Raw genomic sequence first — 17,461 nt, forward strand, 5'->3', positions numbered from 1 at the left:
TTATTAAATGCTTTTCTTTCTTTCACATGTATATTTACTGTGATCCTTCTAGGAGTCGATCAAACGGACTTTAAATTGACTGCTCATGTGTCAAGATATGGGACTCTTCCCTGGGGAGTTAAGCAGCTCCTTCAAGCAGTGCAGTTAAATCTTTCCAGGCTTCTCACTCAAGAGAATTTAAAGCCTTTGTGATTTCTCAACCGGGTATAATGTTTGCAAAGCAACCAAGTGCTTATTGAACTGTAACTGTTTTGAGTGTACTCTATTCACAAAATTGTAGTCAGATGTAATGTAATCAACTGCATACAAAAACCTTTAGGTGACTGATTGGATAGATCTTTCAAAAACTGGCAAAGGCACAATGGGTCAAATAGCCTCCTTCTATCCTGAATGATTTTATGAAGATTTATTGACTGTAATTTAAATCAATAGTAACTTACAGTCAATGAGGTGTTTGAATGATATCCCCCAAACTGCGATGTAATGAAGGAGAAACTTGTTTGCATACTAGTTTGTTTCCACTAGAAGCGACACTATGTATACTTACCTTGATTGCCCTTGGCAGTCAATGCCATAGGTCACTATCTGCATGGGCCACATAGCATTTTTCATTGATATAATTGAAGGACCACTTCAATGAGTTGACATAAGACTGCATAAAGTTGCTTGAAGTGGTGCTATTCGAACAATTTCTCCCCCAATGGGGTATAAACTCCTTGGTGTCACAATCTGTGCCCATATCTGCCACAGCACAGCAGCCATGGGAGAAAATTCATCATTGGGCCTTATCAGAATAAATCAGGCCAGCTGCAGCCGTCAATCAGGAAGCAAAGCTCTGCCATGCAAAGTATCAGCCAATATCACAATGAGTAATGACTTGTCTATACCTGGGACACAAACAGAAGCTGAAAACTTGAAGGAATAATGCTCCTTGAACAAAGTACTGGATGAGTTTATAGTTAAATGTCACCAGAAGGACCAATAGACCTCAGTCAAGTAGCAAAAGTGACTTTCCTGCAGGATTTTTTTTCTGTATTAATTCTATTTCCAAGCCTTTAACAGTATTAACAAAGCCTGTCAACATGGGCATGCTACATAGTCAAAATGGTGGCCAGGGAGGGACTCATGCTACATTCCCACCTGCGGCTATTTTAACTTAACAAAAGCAAATATTCAAGAAGCAGTGGTCACATGGGTGGAAAATGATTAGCACTCTAACGTGACATCACTATCTTAATTAGGAAAGGGGAGGCCCATATCTAAAGGCATCAGAAAAACGTACTTGGAGGGACAAAGTTACCAGAAGTTGGCAAGCTAATGTTTAAATATAATTCCTGTGAAGTTTCATGGTGGGTTAGGAGGACCTAAAAATGCACCTCCTGTGCTTGCAATGAATCTCCCCAGGCATGGCTACTCCTCTTGCTGCAATCACTGGTTCCTCCACATTTATGCTGGGGAACCATTCTATTGGACATCCATGTCTTTCAGCTCCAACATAAATTCCAGCTCCCTCTTATCAGCCCTTGATGTCATACCTGGCCTGCTTGAGGCCCAGGTGTTAAAATGGCCCAGATGTCATGCTCAAATATCTGGAAGGAATTTTTGCCTGCCTCACATCCCAACCCACTAGTAATTAAAATCGGGCCTTATCATAGTGCACAGCCCTCATTAAAGTAAGCTATAAGATAATTGCTTTTAAAAGTCATAGAACCCATTCTATTTATTATCACACTCAAACTTTATTAGCAGTCCACCTAAGAACAACTTAGAACATATAGATTTGTTTGCATCACAGAACATCACAAAACAATGATTTCTTTTTAAAAAGTGCATTATCAATAATTGTCAGTTTAGACTTTCTCAAGAAATGTTTGTGCTTTGTTTGAAGTTAAATCCATGCAACGAAATGAGAATTAAGTAAAATCATTGCTATCACCGAATCAACAACCTTGTTGGATCACTTGTAGCCAATACTCATCAGAGATAGACACTGAAAACAAAATCTATTTCCAGGAAACAACAGATGCTGATGGCAATCACTGTTTTAATTTTGTAATCTATGTAACATGTGGAGTTATTTTAAGGGAATCTCCTACCAAGGGAACTGATTTACACCAGTCTGTGCCCCAGTTTGTGTTAGCCCAACACCAAGAGCAGGAATGGGTGGAGCAGTAATCTATGGGGCTAATCTTCACTTTGGAGTACATTGGGGATTTCTGTCACAAGATTGAGAATATGGGTGAGGCTGATTGGTGTCCCACAGTGTGCTCAGCTCTCACTTATGCCTCCAAGTAGATGGTCATGCACACCATTAGGTACCTTGACTTGGCTGACGAGCTAAACTAAATGAAGATATCAACAGCTCTGCCTGGTGTAGATAGGGTCCCTCTAAGTGCAATGAAGTCTGGAATGATGGAAGAGCCAGATGATCCCAGCAAGAGGATGGCCCTGAAGGTGGACACCCGCACAAAGTGTGACACATCCAGGGCACTCTCCTGACAAAGCAGACTTCTTGTCTCTCACCTTGGAAATGATTGGGGCCTTACCATGTATCTTCCCATAGTTAGCAATGAAACCTAGTTGCAAAAATGCTGTTGCTAACAGCAGAAGTGACAGGTGCAACATTTCATCCAATCTTCAGCAAGAGGAAGGAACCTGAAGAAGAATCTTCACTTTGGCAGAGGCAGAAAGAGGCTTATATGGGTTGACGTCAATGGTAAAGAAAATTGTTGGAGAGCCCTTGGGACATTTGGTTATTTTAAAAGCATTATGTATATGCAATTTCTTGTTGTTGTTAAGTGTGTAGTGGGTGGGGTGTGTAAACGTTGGGGTGTCTAATGGATGGGTGTGCAGTGGGCAGGGTTGTAACAAAAGGAGAATGTAACTGGTAGCTGTTTTGGGTGGGGTGTGTAATGAGCATGGTGTGTAATGGGAGGGGTGTAGTAGGCGGGGTGTGTAACAAGCAGGGTGTGTAATGGATGGGGGTGTAGTGGGTTGGGTTTGCATTGGCAGGGTGTGCAATAGGGATGTGGTGGATGGGGTATGTAACAGGCAGGATTTATAACAAATGGGGGTCCACTGATCAAGATGTTTAATGGATGGGTTATGAAGGGTATGTAATGGGTGAGGTATGCAATGGGTGGGGGTGTAGTGAGTGGGGTATATAACGGAAGGGGGTGTAGCAAGCGGGATCTGTAACTGATGGGGAAGTAGTGAACAAGGTGTATAAAGGACGGGATGTGTAATGGGTGGAATGTAAAATGGACGGGAGTGTAGTGGGTGGAGTATGTAGCAGATGGGGTTGTAGCAAGCGGGATGTGTAACTGATAGGGATGTAGCAAATAAGGTATGTAAAGGATGGGGTGTGTAATGGGTATGTAAAATGGATAGGGGTGTATCAGGTGGGGTATGTAACAGCTGGTGTGTGTACGGGTGGGGGTATGGTTGTCGGGCTGTGTAAAAAATGGGGATGTAGTGGGGAGAGTGTGTAATGGGTGGTGATGTAGTGAAGGACAAGGTTTGTAACAGACGAGATGTACAACAGATGGGGATGTAGAAGGTGGGGTGTTAACAGACGGGACTGTAGCAAAAGGGGTATGTAAACAATGGGATGTGTAACGGGCAGGGTATATAATGGAATAAAAACAAAAAAATGCTGGAAAATCTCAGCATCTGCAGAGAGAGAAACAGAAACAAACAAAACTCTTTGGGCAGGATTTTACGCATCAGCCAGCAGGGGGTGGGGCCCGCTTGCCAACACGTAAAATGATGCGTGGTAACGTCGGGGGAACTCTTGACGTTACCACACCCCATTTAAATTTTCAGGAAGGCGGGGGCGCAGCAAAATCAGCTGCATGCCCGCCGACCTGTCAATGGCCAGTTGAGGCCATTGACAGGGTCAATTAAGTAATTAAAGGACCTGCCTGACCAACCTTAAGGCTGGCGGGCAGGCCAGGAGCCCCGATGGGGAATAGAAAAAACATAAAACCTCATCCAGCGGCGGGATGAGGTTTCATGTAGCTTTTAAAAAAATTTAATAAAGTTTTTTGTGAAAATTATGGACATGTCCTAACTCATGGGACATTGTCACATGAGGGGACATGTTAGGGAAATTTTATTTTTCTATTTCTATCTTTTTGACATTTACAGCCGATCTCCCTGAGGCTGCACTTAGCCTCAGGGAGATGAGTGCGCACTTTTGCGCGCGTGCGCGAAAGAGCAGATTCTTGATTTTGGGGTCCTCCCCCTGCCCGCACAGGGAAGCGTTTCCGTGCGGGGAGGGCCTTAATTGGCCCAATCGGAGGCCGATGGGGGGGAAAATTCAGCCCTTTATTTCAGATGTCCAGCATCCACAGTATTTTGCTTTTTATCTTAGTGTGTGTAACAGGTTAGGTGTGTATCTGATGGGGGTGTAGTAGAAGAGGTGTATAATGGTTGTACTGTGGTGAACAGGGTGTGTAAAGGGTGAGGTATGTATTGGATGGGAGTGTAGTTTGGAGGGTGTGTTACAGATGGTGGGTTACAGTGGGTCACAGTTATAGGTATGTTACAGTGCCACATGCACTGTACAGCATCCAAGTACCTTAACATAACGTACATTCATTGTGTTGGTACTTCCTCTTTATGTGGGTTAGCATTACAAATAATTTCACTTATTGTCATTCAGAAATTATACAAAATTCTACCATTTCAAATTCTAATACATATATAAATAATTCTCAGACTATGCTATATTTGAAGTGGGAATACACTTGAATCACTGCATGATGGCAACAGAAATAAATTAAATCAATAATGTTAGCATTCTTCGCATAAATTATGTGTTTTCAGTCAGCTACACAAAAACCCATCTCTTCTCTATTCCAGTCACTACGATGAATTTCTCTTTGGATCAATGACCTACATGTGCTCACCTTGTTACTCTGTATATTTTTCCACTCTCTAAATAATGCAAGAAAAACATGGTTCTCTGAATTGAAAGGTACTTGCCATCAATGTGTAAATGTCACAAAGAATGACAGGCCAATAGCAAACAATGAGCTCCTACCTACAAACAGTTGACTGCTGAGCTGTAACTGGATGTGTCCATCAGAGGGGGCCTCCTGAGCTTCTCTTGGCAGGTGATCCACTTGAAGGGATGCCTCTCTGATATTTCGTTCTGCTTCAACATAATGCCACTGATTGTCGTTCAAATGCGTAGGCGATTTCACAGTCACCTCAAACGGTCCATTACCCACATCAAATGAGAGAACCACTTCCATTGGAGCTGAAAATCACACAAGATACAAACAAAGGTAACTATCTTTGACCTGAAGAGAAGGCTTCTGCAAGAGTGCCCTGGAATAATGTATTTATGTTTCTCATCAGACAAAAATGTAATTAGTCCCCACTGTATTAACATTAACCCATCTTTGAAAATTAGCACAAGACGTGGATTTATTATTCATGTCTAACTCAGGTCTCTTCACATATCACAGATAGAGCCTGAGTGGAATAAATTATGATTACAAAGGTAGTTTTTTTATTTAATTACTCCTAGGATTCTGTATCTTTTAAAGGAACAAACCATTATATATATATAAAACCTGCATTACAATGAAAGACATTGTTTAAAAGCTCGTTCTCAGGACATGGACATTACTGGCAAGGCTCGCATTTATACCCCATTTTTATTAAAGTCTGAACTGCATCTTGAATACAACTGAGTGGTTTGCAAGGTCACTTCAGAATCAGTCACTTTGGTGGGAGACTGGAGTACATGTAGGCCAGATAGGTAGCAGATTTCATTCCCTGAAGAACATTAGTGAACCAGTTTGGCTTTTAAGAGAACCCAACAGCTTTGCTGTCTAAAGTAGCTTATTATTTTACAGATTTTTTTGTTAAACTGGATTCATATTTTCAGACTGGTAGGGTTTGAACTCGTGTTTGCTGGAGTATTAGTCCAATAACATAACCATGATACTATCATACCCAATATGATCAACATAATATTGCATTGATGGGAAGGGTGCATGGAATTCTTCTCCCTCGCTCCCAAAAAGGTATATCAAACGTTTTAATTAAAATAGTTGTTTTTAAGTTGCACTCAACTGCATTTCATGACATTAGAGCAGATTTTTGAATGGTGATATGGTTACGAATGAGATTAATAGACTTCATTAATAGATATTGATTGCGCTCAACTTGATCACAGAATTAGGTGAAAATACATAACACTGGATCTCTGCCCAATTTGCACATGCTCCACACCAGCAAAACTGACCGGAATAGAAAACTCTCACCCGAAACAGGCAAGGACCTCATTAATATTGGAATAAGGGGAAAAGATGGCATCATTCGTCCTGTTGCAGGTGCAAGCAGAATACCGGTAGACACTCACACTATTTATATTGGAGATTTGCTTTGCCAGGGGCTCAACTATTGACATGGATTAACTTAAAGGGTTTAATCAGAAGACTCATGAACGGCTTTTTTTACAGTTTCTATTTTTATTTATTACCACTGATGCTTGCATTTCTCTTGGTGCCAGTTGCTCAGTTGCCTCATTTATTTTCTCTCCTGACACGATTAGCATTACCCGGTTACTTCCCCATTAGGACTCCCTTTTGTCTGTCCTCTTTGTAGTAAAAGGATTAAGGCAAACAGAGGGATGCAAGTCCGATGAGGCAGCAGTATTCTGTTTCCTATCTACAGAACTCTCATGGTCAGGTCTATAGAACGAGGTGCACATACCTCAAACAGACAGAGGATTAGTGCATCTGGAAGTTCCAGCCACAAAGAAGACATCAAGGATGAGTGAGCAGAACTTAATGAGCGATAGGATTTGGGCAAATTAATTTTGGATGCTAAAGCAGTTGTGCGCCTGATATGCTCAAGCCTGTGCCAGGCCTCAAGCCTGGGAATTCAAAGAGAAAAGTTGTAGGCCATATAAGGGAAAATGATCAGGGTATATTTTATTGGTGACCACAGTATCAAAGCTGGAAGAGGGGAATTGAGTGAGATCCCATGATTCCAGGGATGTGGCCATCACTGGAAAGGCCAGCATTTGTTGTAATCCAGATGACCAGGTTAATTCTTTGGGGACATGGATTCAAATCCCAACACTGCAGCTTGTGGAATCTGAATTCATAAATAAGCCTGGAAGGTAAAGCTAGTCTCAGTAATCGTGACCATGAAACCAACGTCAATTGTTGTAAAAACCCAACTGATTCACTAATGGCCTTTAAGGGAAGGAAATCTGCCTTCCTTACCTGGTCTGGCCTACATGTGATTCCAGACCAACAGCAATGTAGTTGACTCTTAACTGGCCTCTAATATGGCCAAGCAAGCCATTCAGCTCAAGGGCAACAAATGCTGGCCTTTCCAGTGATGGCCACATCCCATGAAAGAATTTTTTAAAAAGCTCAGCCTTCAGCCTGACTGAGGAAAAGAGTATTTGAGGATCAGAGTCTCAAACCTGAGACTAAGGTGTCTTCCCATGGTGTTCCCCATGCTCCTATATGCTTCAGAAACTTGGATGACCTATAGCAGATACCTCAAAGCACTGCTGAAGCACTCCAGTGGTACCCTCACAATCCTTCAAACCTGGGGACAAGGAAGGCAGCTCAACAGTACTGTCCTCTCCCAAGCCAACATGCCCAGCAGAGTGCTGCTAATCACTCAAAAGCAGGTCAGCTGGATGGGACAGGTCGCTCGTACACCTGACATCTGAAGCAACTGCTCCACTCGGAACTCGGTTGCACAGGAGACTCCCAAGAGGATGGCAGATAGGCTTTAGGGATGTCCTCAAAGCATCTCTGAAGAGATCAAACATCCCTTCCAACTCATGGGAATCCCTGGCTTGTGACTGACCCGAAATGGAGAAGGTTTATTCAGGAAGGCAGTGAACACATTGAGAGACTTTGTCGGGAACACACTGCGACAAAGTTGAATTGGACAGAGGGCTTAAACCTACAAGCTAATCTTCCTGACTGTTCAAGCACTACCTGCCCTGCATATGGCAGTATCTGGAGGTCGTACATTGGATTGATCACACATTTCAGAACCCATTGAACTGGAGCGGGAAGGAAGTCATCCTCCCAATCCCGAGGGTCTGTCTAACAAGAAGAAGACATGAGATGGCATGCCCCCCCTTCCTCTTTCCTCTTTATTAAATCAAGTTAAGTATGGATACATATGTCTTTTTCTCTTGTGATGAGAAAGGGAAAGAATCAACACTAATATTATTTAGATATTGATTGGGATGTAGGGGCAAAAGTTTGAGTCATCGGGTGGGAGGGGCAGGTGGGCCCGGGAGCCGCCCGCAATCAGCCCCCGACTGCGATTTCACACTGGCCAGCCAGCCTGAAAGGCGCGCTGAGAGGCTCATCGCTGCTGGGCTGGGGGCGGGAGGAGTGTGAGTGCTAAAGTCTGCACACTTGCAGGGGAACGCGCACTGAAAGCTCCCTGAAGGCAGGAGAATTTCCAAATCAAAAAGACGTTTAAAATCTGAAAAAAAAAGTCCCGACATAGGACTCACTCACAATAACATAAACAGAATAAAAATTCTGCACAGACGTTTTCATTTATTTTTTTTTCTTTAATTGTGGAAATCTCATCCCGCCCTTGGATGAGGTTTCCTATAAAATATAAAAAGTTGCCTGCCCGATTTGCCCATCCGCCAACCGTAAGGTTGGACGGGCAGCGAAAAATAGCTTTTATTTAATAGATTAATGGCCTTAACGGGGCAGAATTTTACATCTCGCGGGCAGGCCCATGCCATCCGACCAAAATATCCCGCACTATTTTACACCCGATGGGGTTGGGCAAGTGCCCGCCCGCGGGATATAAAATCCTGGCCTGGATTTGTAGGATCCAAACCTGGTCCAGTCACAAGAAGCAAATACAACCATGGTCACATCGGACTTGATTTATGCAGCACAATTGCAATCTTACTATGGTGTAGTTGGTGGTGAAAATAAAATCCTTCAATATTCTATTTTCAAAATGTATACAGATAAATAAGATTGATAGTGTTGTGGCAATCGTATTATCCCTCCTTCTAGCTTCGTAGTAACCTGGGCTTCTTCATTTCACTGTGCAGCCAAGAAATCACAAAATAATTCAAAGCAAGACAACATATTTCCTTATTTATGGTTAAAGAATTTCTTTTAAATGCTTTAAAGCCACAATGTTAATAGTGACTACCCTGCTGTTTACGAGGTCAGTTATAATTTGCCATAAGTTATATAGAGTATGAAATCAAATTGTGGCACCTTGCTGTTTAAAAGCCTTAAAATTACAATTTAGGATATTAACATATAACACTTGGTGGTAGAATACTTGAATGGAAAAGAGATATTTCAGACCAAAGCATCAGTACATTAATATCCCATGGCATAATTTCAAGGCTATGTTTCTGAGGAACACCTTTACTGCAGTCCCCCATTAAACATGAACAATTAAGTAAATACAATGAAAACCTGGTGGCAGTTGATCCTGTCACATTAAAGGTTACCACTAATGCATGCAGTTGTCCTGTTCCGAACTGAAGATGACAATGTAATTAGATAACTGACATGCATCATTTAACACAGAGATACTTATATTTGGCTTAGGACGTTCCTTACAGTCATATTATTGAGCCTTTAACGAGATAGCAACAAAACTCAGATTAAAGACTAGCAGCCCAGAAGGTTCAGGGAAAAAAATAGCAACACCGGGCGTTAAATATAATTAAGCACTCATTATATCAAAACAAGTACAGGATAAAGTGGCTTGTGTAATAAAAACCAGCATCAAACAAAAATGTTATTATTGAAAACCATTCAACTAGCGATGGTATTTTGCCAATGATCAAACTGACAATGTACAACAAATTGCCTAGTAGTGTAAATGCAAGTAAAAACAATCTAGCAAGGTTGCTGGAGAACCAATAGGACATGAGTAATGGATAGTGTTAGAATCATATCTCTCAAAACTGAAGTTTTCTTTTACAAAGTGGAAGGACACAGAATGATCTGGATGGCAACCTGACATTTTTTTTTAAAGGCAGGTCATAAGTTCACCTTGGAACTGTAAACAAGCAGGCCTCTTCCAAAAAATCACCTGCCCTATATGGTTCTTGAGAAGGAGTTGTTTGTTTGTTTGAACTGCAAAGCTCTTTACTTAATGAAAAGCTGGGAGACAAAAACAGACAATCACGTGGGAGAGAGGGAATAGAAAACTTAAGTTGTGAACCTGCTTGTTTTGAAGGCAATTTTGTTGGGGAACAAGCTGAGGAAAGAAGGCTACCTTGACTGGCTCCATTTCTCTAGCTTGCCTAAAATTGTGTGTGGCTGTCAACCTGTATCCAGAGGACACTCATCTGGGTGTAACCAGTCTGCATTTGGACCTGCAAAGCTGAGACTAGTGGTGAGAACATCCAGGCATCCACCGGGGCCAAAAGAGAGAGCTCCCAAGTTGACCCTGTGGACTTTATTCTTTATTTTATACACCCATCCTCCAAAGCCCATCGCTGCAGAGAGATTCTGTTTGTCTGTCCTTTGTTTGTATGTGTATGTGTCTGTGGGTGTGCTGGGGAATTCTTTAGAAAGAAATAGATAGTTGTAATTCCTGATTACAATTGTGTGTTAATCAATACTTGCAACTTGTTAAAAGAAGTTTTATTTTAAAATAAATTAATCATTCTGAGATTTTGAAAGAAGGCTGGTCAGAGCCTCTTTTCTTCTGAGTACTGGAGGTATTGTTACACAGTTGGCCATTTCTTTGAGAAAACTAAACATTTAAATTAACGGTATGGCCTGCCGAGTAGTGGGGCTGATAATTCACGCTCTCCTTCCACCCTAATCGTAACAATAGGTGGGACTGATTACAAGAATCGAACAGCATCACTGCCTCCAGAAACAACAAGTGAACTCACATAGCTCATACAGACTACAAAGGTTCAGGTTTGTACTTGATTCTTCAGCGGGGAATTTCCTTGTTCCAGCCCCTTAACCTCAGTGTAAGTTTGGCACAAAACCAGTTGATATACGTAAACCTGGTTTCAACCAACCATCCACTGAAGCACCAGTGACGGAACAGAAGTGGAAAAGAAGTTGCTGGCTCTGGTCCATAAAATTAATCAGGGTTTCCACTACAGAGTTCCCACCGTTCTCTGCTAAAATGTATGTTCGTGGATGCCAGCTGAGGACAGTATCAAGCTTTGCTGTCATGCCATTCTATGGTTCAACTCACAGCCTAAGCTCCCTAATGAAAAATGGCCACTTGAAGGAGGTGTGGGATGGCTGTCAGGTGCTTTTGATTCATACTCCACCATGTGATAGCATTTCCAATAGAGTAAGAGAAAAAATTGATTTAAAAAAAAAATCAAGTTTAAGACCTTTATTCTCTTCTGTTATTTATTTTGGTGAGGGTACCTGTCAACAACAGCAGATTGAATGTCTTGTGTAACCTTACTGTTACTGTGAAACTACTCTAAGGATGACAATAACCCATTGACATTTTGAGTTACCCATGACATTAAGACAGTTTGAATGCGGTTAGAGATTGCATTTTTCTACATCCACATCCTATTTACAAGTCTTATTGCTTCCTTACTTACAGTTCAGCTCAATCCTTATGAAGTCCTTAATTCCGAGATTCTCCAGGAAAACCCCTGAGGAAGCAGTCGTTTTGAAGAAAAATGAAATGTCCGCACTGAGCTCACCGTGGAATGTGGGGAAATGGAGATATGAGGACTCAGTGTTGAACGATGCTGCGTTCCAGTAATTCCCTGGATAGGAAAAAAGAGTTTAAATTCATGATTAACCTTTAAATATTGAACATAGCCTGGAAACCGCTTCTTTTTTTTTTGCTTCAGTTTTCTTCTCTTCTCAGCTGAAGAAAAGAAAGGCTTGCACCTTTCACACTTGTCCGTCCCAGTGCGCTTTCCAGTCAATGAAGTACTTATCTTTGGAAGTACAGTCACTGTTATAATGAGGGAATTACTAAGGGAATTAAAGGATATTGGGCTAGTGTAGGAAGGTGGAGTTGAGACAGTAGATCAGATATGATCTTGTTGAAGGGTCAAATGGCCTACACCAGCTCCACAGTTACAAGGATGTTCTCCAAACATACATAGTCTTCCGCTCATACCATCAACATTATCAGAAATTTAATGACCCATGCCAGGCTACAAGGGTGAACATGAAGTCTTCCTTCCTCTATTTCTCATCAGTTTAGCAGGCCACATCACCAGCTTCTCCACCAATTGTAATGGATACTACACCAGCTCTCCTTATCATTTCAATCACTCATCACTTATTGCTGTGGACCGTACAACATACACCAACAGAATTCTGCTTTCTCCTGCCCCAGCAATTGCTAAACAATTCACTATTCTGCGGACTGCTTTCTCATTTCACAGTGGAGCCACTTTCTTGCACATAACTGTCCCCACCTCCCCCACCCCCTGCTCCCATTGTGCTCACAGCGTGTTGTTTCTTTCTCTCTCAGCAGGCACACTACATGAAGCTGTCTCACACATCTGCACAACTCTTAACAAACATTCAATAACTCCCTGCCTTTGTGCAGGAAAACCTCCCCGCCAATAATGCGAAGAGGGTTGAAATCAGAAAGGGAAGGGTTAATCTCCATTCAAGCACTCACCAACCTGGAGGAAGCAGCCATAGATATCATGGAGACAGGCAGGTCAAAGTGCATTGACAATCAGCAAGGCAACAATTTGCTTGCCAATGCTCGTAGCCTTTCTCCTCCCTCGAGGAATCACACATACTTGGTGCTGAATTGTGCTGTCAACCATCTGCTACTTTCGAGTGTTTCTGTGTAACACTGACCGTTTACCCTCTCCCGCTTTTCTAGGTATTTCTTCACTAGCTGCTGTCACCTGACATTCCCAACCTGACATTCCTTAGTGTGCATCCAGTGTCAGTCCCAGAGAAATCAAGAAACAATGTATTCAACCTGGAGAAGTATGAAGTAATATATTTGTGAAGGTCAAACAAGGCAAGGGGACACACAAGAAATTGTAGGGTTCTTAGAAGTATAGAGGAACAGGGGGTCCTTGGAGTACATGCCCACAAATCCTTGCAGGTGACAGGACAGTTAGAGAAGGTAGTCAAGAAAGCATTTGTGATCTTTTCATTTATTGGCTGAGGTCTCCAGAGTAAGAGAAGGCGGGATGTGGTAGAACTGTATAAAACACTAGTCAGTCCACAGCCAGAGTACTGCTTCCAATTCTGGGCATCACATTACAGGAAGGATGTGATCACAATAGAGAGGAAATTTACGAGGCTGTCACCAGGAATGGAGAATTTTAGCTAAGAGAAAAGGTTGGGTGGGCTGAGGTTGTTTTCTTTGGAACAGAGGAGGCTGAGAGGCGATTTAATTGAGGTGTATAAAATTCTGAAGAGCCTAGATAAAGTGGATGGGAAGGACCAATTGTCCTTAGCAGGATCATCAACAATCAGGGGGCATAGATTTCAAATAATTTATAGAAGGATTAGTGGGGAGTTGAAGGGATTTTTTTCACCCAGATGTTGATGAGGATCTAGAACTCACTGCTTGTAAGAGTAATAGATAGAGGCAGAAATCCTCATCACATTAAAAACAAACTTGTACATACACTTAAATTCCATAACCTACAATGCTATGGCCAAGAGTTACAAGGTGGGTTTAGGCTGGATAGATTTATTCTTGGCCAGCTTAAACATGATGTCTGAATGGTCTCCTTCTGTGCTGTAAATTTTCTATATTTCTGTTCTTATGTTTAATGATTTTTACACATTGGTTGGATTGTTACCTTGTAATAGGTACAAAGTATCAATTATTTTCTATATGCCTAAATAGGGAATATGGCGCAAAAAATTGGGCATTAAAAAATATCAATACGTGTATCTTAACAAGAGGCAACAGAATGAGTTAACTTTCAGCTGGAGGCAGATACAAGTAGGAAATTAATGCGAGGCACTGTCGACTGCTATCTACGGTTGCTAAACTTTCACGAGTCCGATCCTGAAATAGAAGTTGACACTTACTGTCACCATAGCAACGAAGTGGTCCGAGTCTATAGGCAGCTTCTGAGTTCGTTCTGTCTGTGTCCCCAATAGTTATCTGTGTTACAGGTAAATGATCTTTGTATGAAAGATGTCCTGTGTCATTAGTCCTGCCAATAAGTAGAATGTTATAAACATACCTCAAATAAAGATGCTTTGATATCAATAACTCAGTCACAGAGGTGAGGGTAGATTTTCCAGTGACTGCCTGGGTATAAAAATGGTGGAACAGACCAGTTACGTGTTATAGAAACTATCTGATTTTCATTATCATTGCCTTGCATGGAAATTAAAATCATCTAGCTTCTATGACAGGAAACACTATTTTAACATCAGGACTGTAAGTCCAAAATATACATGCCGCCTCTTGTGTTTGCTGGGCCCTAGAATGCAGTTGGTTTATATAAAACAATATAAATGCAGGCAGCATTTATTGAAAATTTAACTATGCTATAAATGCGGAGCATTAAGTGCACACATTGGTGACATGTGCATATATGATTGGTACATTGGGTAGTACAATTTAAAATGTATCAACAATAATCTGATATTAAAAATAAGAATTTTTTTTGTGACTTACACAATTGAAATCATGTGCTCTTTTCAATCGTATTTTTAAAATGTGGTACCTATGAATCATGTAATGTATAAAAGAGATACAAAAATAATCCTGGACAAAAAGGCTTGAGTTCAGAAGGATGGGTTCATGGTTGCTCAAGCGCCTAAAAAAACTGAAACATAACTGAAATAATTTTTTGTTAAACAAAGCATTCCATTAGGACTTAATTCCTATAACCTTAATTCATGTACTTTACAAATTTGCCTGTTGCCTTGTACGTTGATTAATGGCCCAGATTTCATGATCGTTGGCAAAGCAATGGCTGACCTCAAAGAAAATTGGCCACAAACATCAGCGATTTCTGTTCCCTCCCTTAGTGTTAGTTTGAACCTGATGCAAATTCAAGTGGATCTCCAGGCATCCGGCAACAGTGATGTCAGCAAGCAGGGTAAGTAGCCAATCACATTGAATAATTCTCAGAGAGAACAATTCAGGAAGTAAAATGCACTGATATCCTTCTCTTTTAAATAACTTCTACAGAAAGTGAAATAAATGATTGAGTCATATACATGGAATTAAGCTAAATACTGAAATACCATAAACGAACTTTAAAAACAAATGATTTTAAAACATCTGGATTTTTTAATCATAATGTAGAAAATTGATATTCCACAAATGTAAAATTTGTTTTTCAGTGCCAGTGAGGCTGTTCATTGATGACTATGAACGTAGTACACTATTAAAAACCCAAATATACTACATTTAACAAATATACTTTAAGAGTTTTCACAGTGAAACCATAGCATAAAAGGGCATGTTCTTGTCAGGTTCAATGATTTCCAAGTGATTACAGACTAGGGGATCTTTAATAGCGCACCCTTTGGAGAAGCACAGAATCACTGATGGCAGCTTCGGGACCTCTGTGTTTAACTGTGCATGTGCAGACTCCAGAAGTTACTGTCAATTTCAAAGGAGTAATGACAGCAAATGCTGACAGTTTTGCTGCCATTAAAATGTAGAGCATTAACTCAAATCAATGAAAACATCTCATTTGCTTGGTCTTCCTGGGCGTGCTGATTGTTAATTATTAACTTGTCCTCTATAGATATGGATGCTATTCAAGTTGCTGTGAACTTTCAGCATACAAACCAAGTCCTGCCTTCCACTTTTGTTTTTATTCATGTTTTCATCATTTATGTTTATTCAATGATAGGTTATTTTACATTGAAATATATTCAAGGTATGAAAAGCATACTAAAATCCCTCTATCTGACGTCCTAACTTCCAATCTCAGCATCTCACCAAACATTTGGAATGCCACAGGATCATAGAGCACAAAAGGAGGCCATTTGGCCCATTGCACCCATGGCAGCTCTTTGAAAGAGCTATCTAATTTGTCCCCCATTTTACCCCACAATCATGTCAATTTAAGCATACTCCCAATTCCTTTTTGAGAATTACTGTTGATTCTGCTTCCACCACATTGGCTAGAGAACAACTAGAGAAGCAGGGATTATACTGGGGTTTGCAGAAATAAGGAAGAACTGTTTCCATTGGCTGGAGAGTAAGGTCACAGATTTAAGATAATTGGCAAAAAAATCCAGTGGGGATTTTTTTTTTGGTCTCTTGCCCCTATCTGGTCAGAATGAGTTTCCTTCTGACTTCTGTGCTAATTAAGGTGATGTCAACAACTTGACTGCCCGTGTTTACATTTAAAAATTGCTCTGACAGAAATTCCCAAGAATGTACCTGTCAATTCAAAGGTGAAATCCTGACTAAAGTGTGGTGAGAGAAGTGTGACAGACACGAAATACGACATGATTTCTCCGTGGCATTGCTCTTGATGAGCCAGAGGGGAACTTATATTGTTCATTTTGCATAATTTATCATCAGGATCACTTATTGAGTAAGTCAATTTGTGTTTTTGTTGCAGAATATTGTTAGGCTGCGAGTGATATCTTCAGCCAAATTGCCTTGATTTAAAATTGTCAGCCATGACCCAGTTACTAACCTCTGAGTCAGAAGATTGTGGGTTCAGGTCCCACTCCAGAAACTTGTGCACAAAATCGAAGCTGACACTCAAGTGCAGTACTGAAGGAGTTCCATCGCAGCTAAACTGAGTAGAGAAGGTGCTGTCTTTCAGATTAGATGTTGAATGAAGGACCAGTCAAACCTCTCAGGTGGATTAAAAAGATCCCATTTCGCTGTTTTAAAGGAATGCAGCAGAATTCTCTCCAGCATACTGATCAAAAGGTATACCCCAAACAAACAATGTTTTGACAATATTATCTGTTCATCAGCATAGTGTAGTTTGTGGGTGTGTGCTGTGCAAAAATTGCGCACATCCCAACAGTGATTACACTCCAAAACTAGGTCATTGGTTGTAAAGCACTTTGGTCCATTCTGAGGTTGTGAAAAATGATATATAAATGCAAGGCTTTCTTTTGTGATAGTGTGTACGTTTGTTTGTCATGCAAGTATAATTTTTTTTAATAATATTTTCCTGGTTTATTGTAAAGTAGGCTATAGTTGACTGAGAACCAGTGTCGCCGACAACTGTGCGTGCCTAGGGGCTTGGTGGCTCACATCTGCCACTTACTGCAGGACTTGACGCCAAGGTGACATGGAGGGCGTCCACTGCCAGTAGCTGTGAAAGTGACCGTGGGCACTCAATTTCTATGCCAGCAGCTTATTTCAGGGCTCCACTGTTGGCCTCTGTGTGATTTCACAATCCGCCACCCACAAATGCATCCATGAGGTCACGGATGCCACCTTCTCCATGGCACACAACTTTATGCATTTCGCCAGGGACTGGGACAGCCAGGATGCAAGGGCCACTGGATCTTGGGATTTCCACAGATGCAGG

At 41.2% G+C, this 17,461-nt stretch overlaps 1 protein-coding gene across 1 annotated transcript in view; it reads right to left on the bottom strand.

Annotated features, from left to right (window-relative positions):
* Nucleotides 1-17,461, bottom strand: part of LOC121284660 (contactin-associated protein-like 5) — a 736,588-nt gene that overhangs the window by 216,499 nt on the left and 502,628 nt on the right. The window contains exons 15-17 of the mRNA XM_041200218.1: nucleotides 14,019-14,146; nucleotides 11,585-11,755; nucleotides 5,048-5,266 (exon numbers count right to left, since the gene is read on the bottom strand). Coding sequence (XP_041056152.1) covers nucleotides 5,048-5,266; nucleotides 11,585-11,755; nucleotides 14,019-14,146 — 518 coding nt within the window. The remainder of the gene's footprint in view (nucleotides 1-5,047; nucleotides 5,267-11,584; nucleotides 11,756-14,018; nucleotides 14,147-17,461) is intronic.

This window comes from Carcharodon carcharias, chromosome 12 (genome assembly GCF_017639515.1).
Source record: "Carcharodon carcharias isolate sCarCar2 chromosome 12, sCarCar2.pri, whole genome shotgun sequence".
NCBI lineage: Eukaryota > Metazoa > Chordata > Chondrichthyes > Lamniformes > Lamnidae > Carcharodon > Carcharodon carcharias.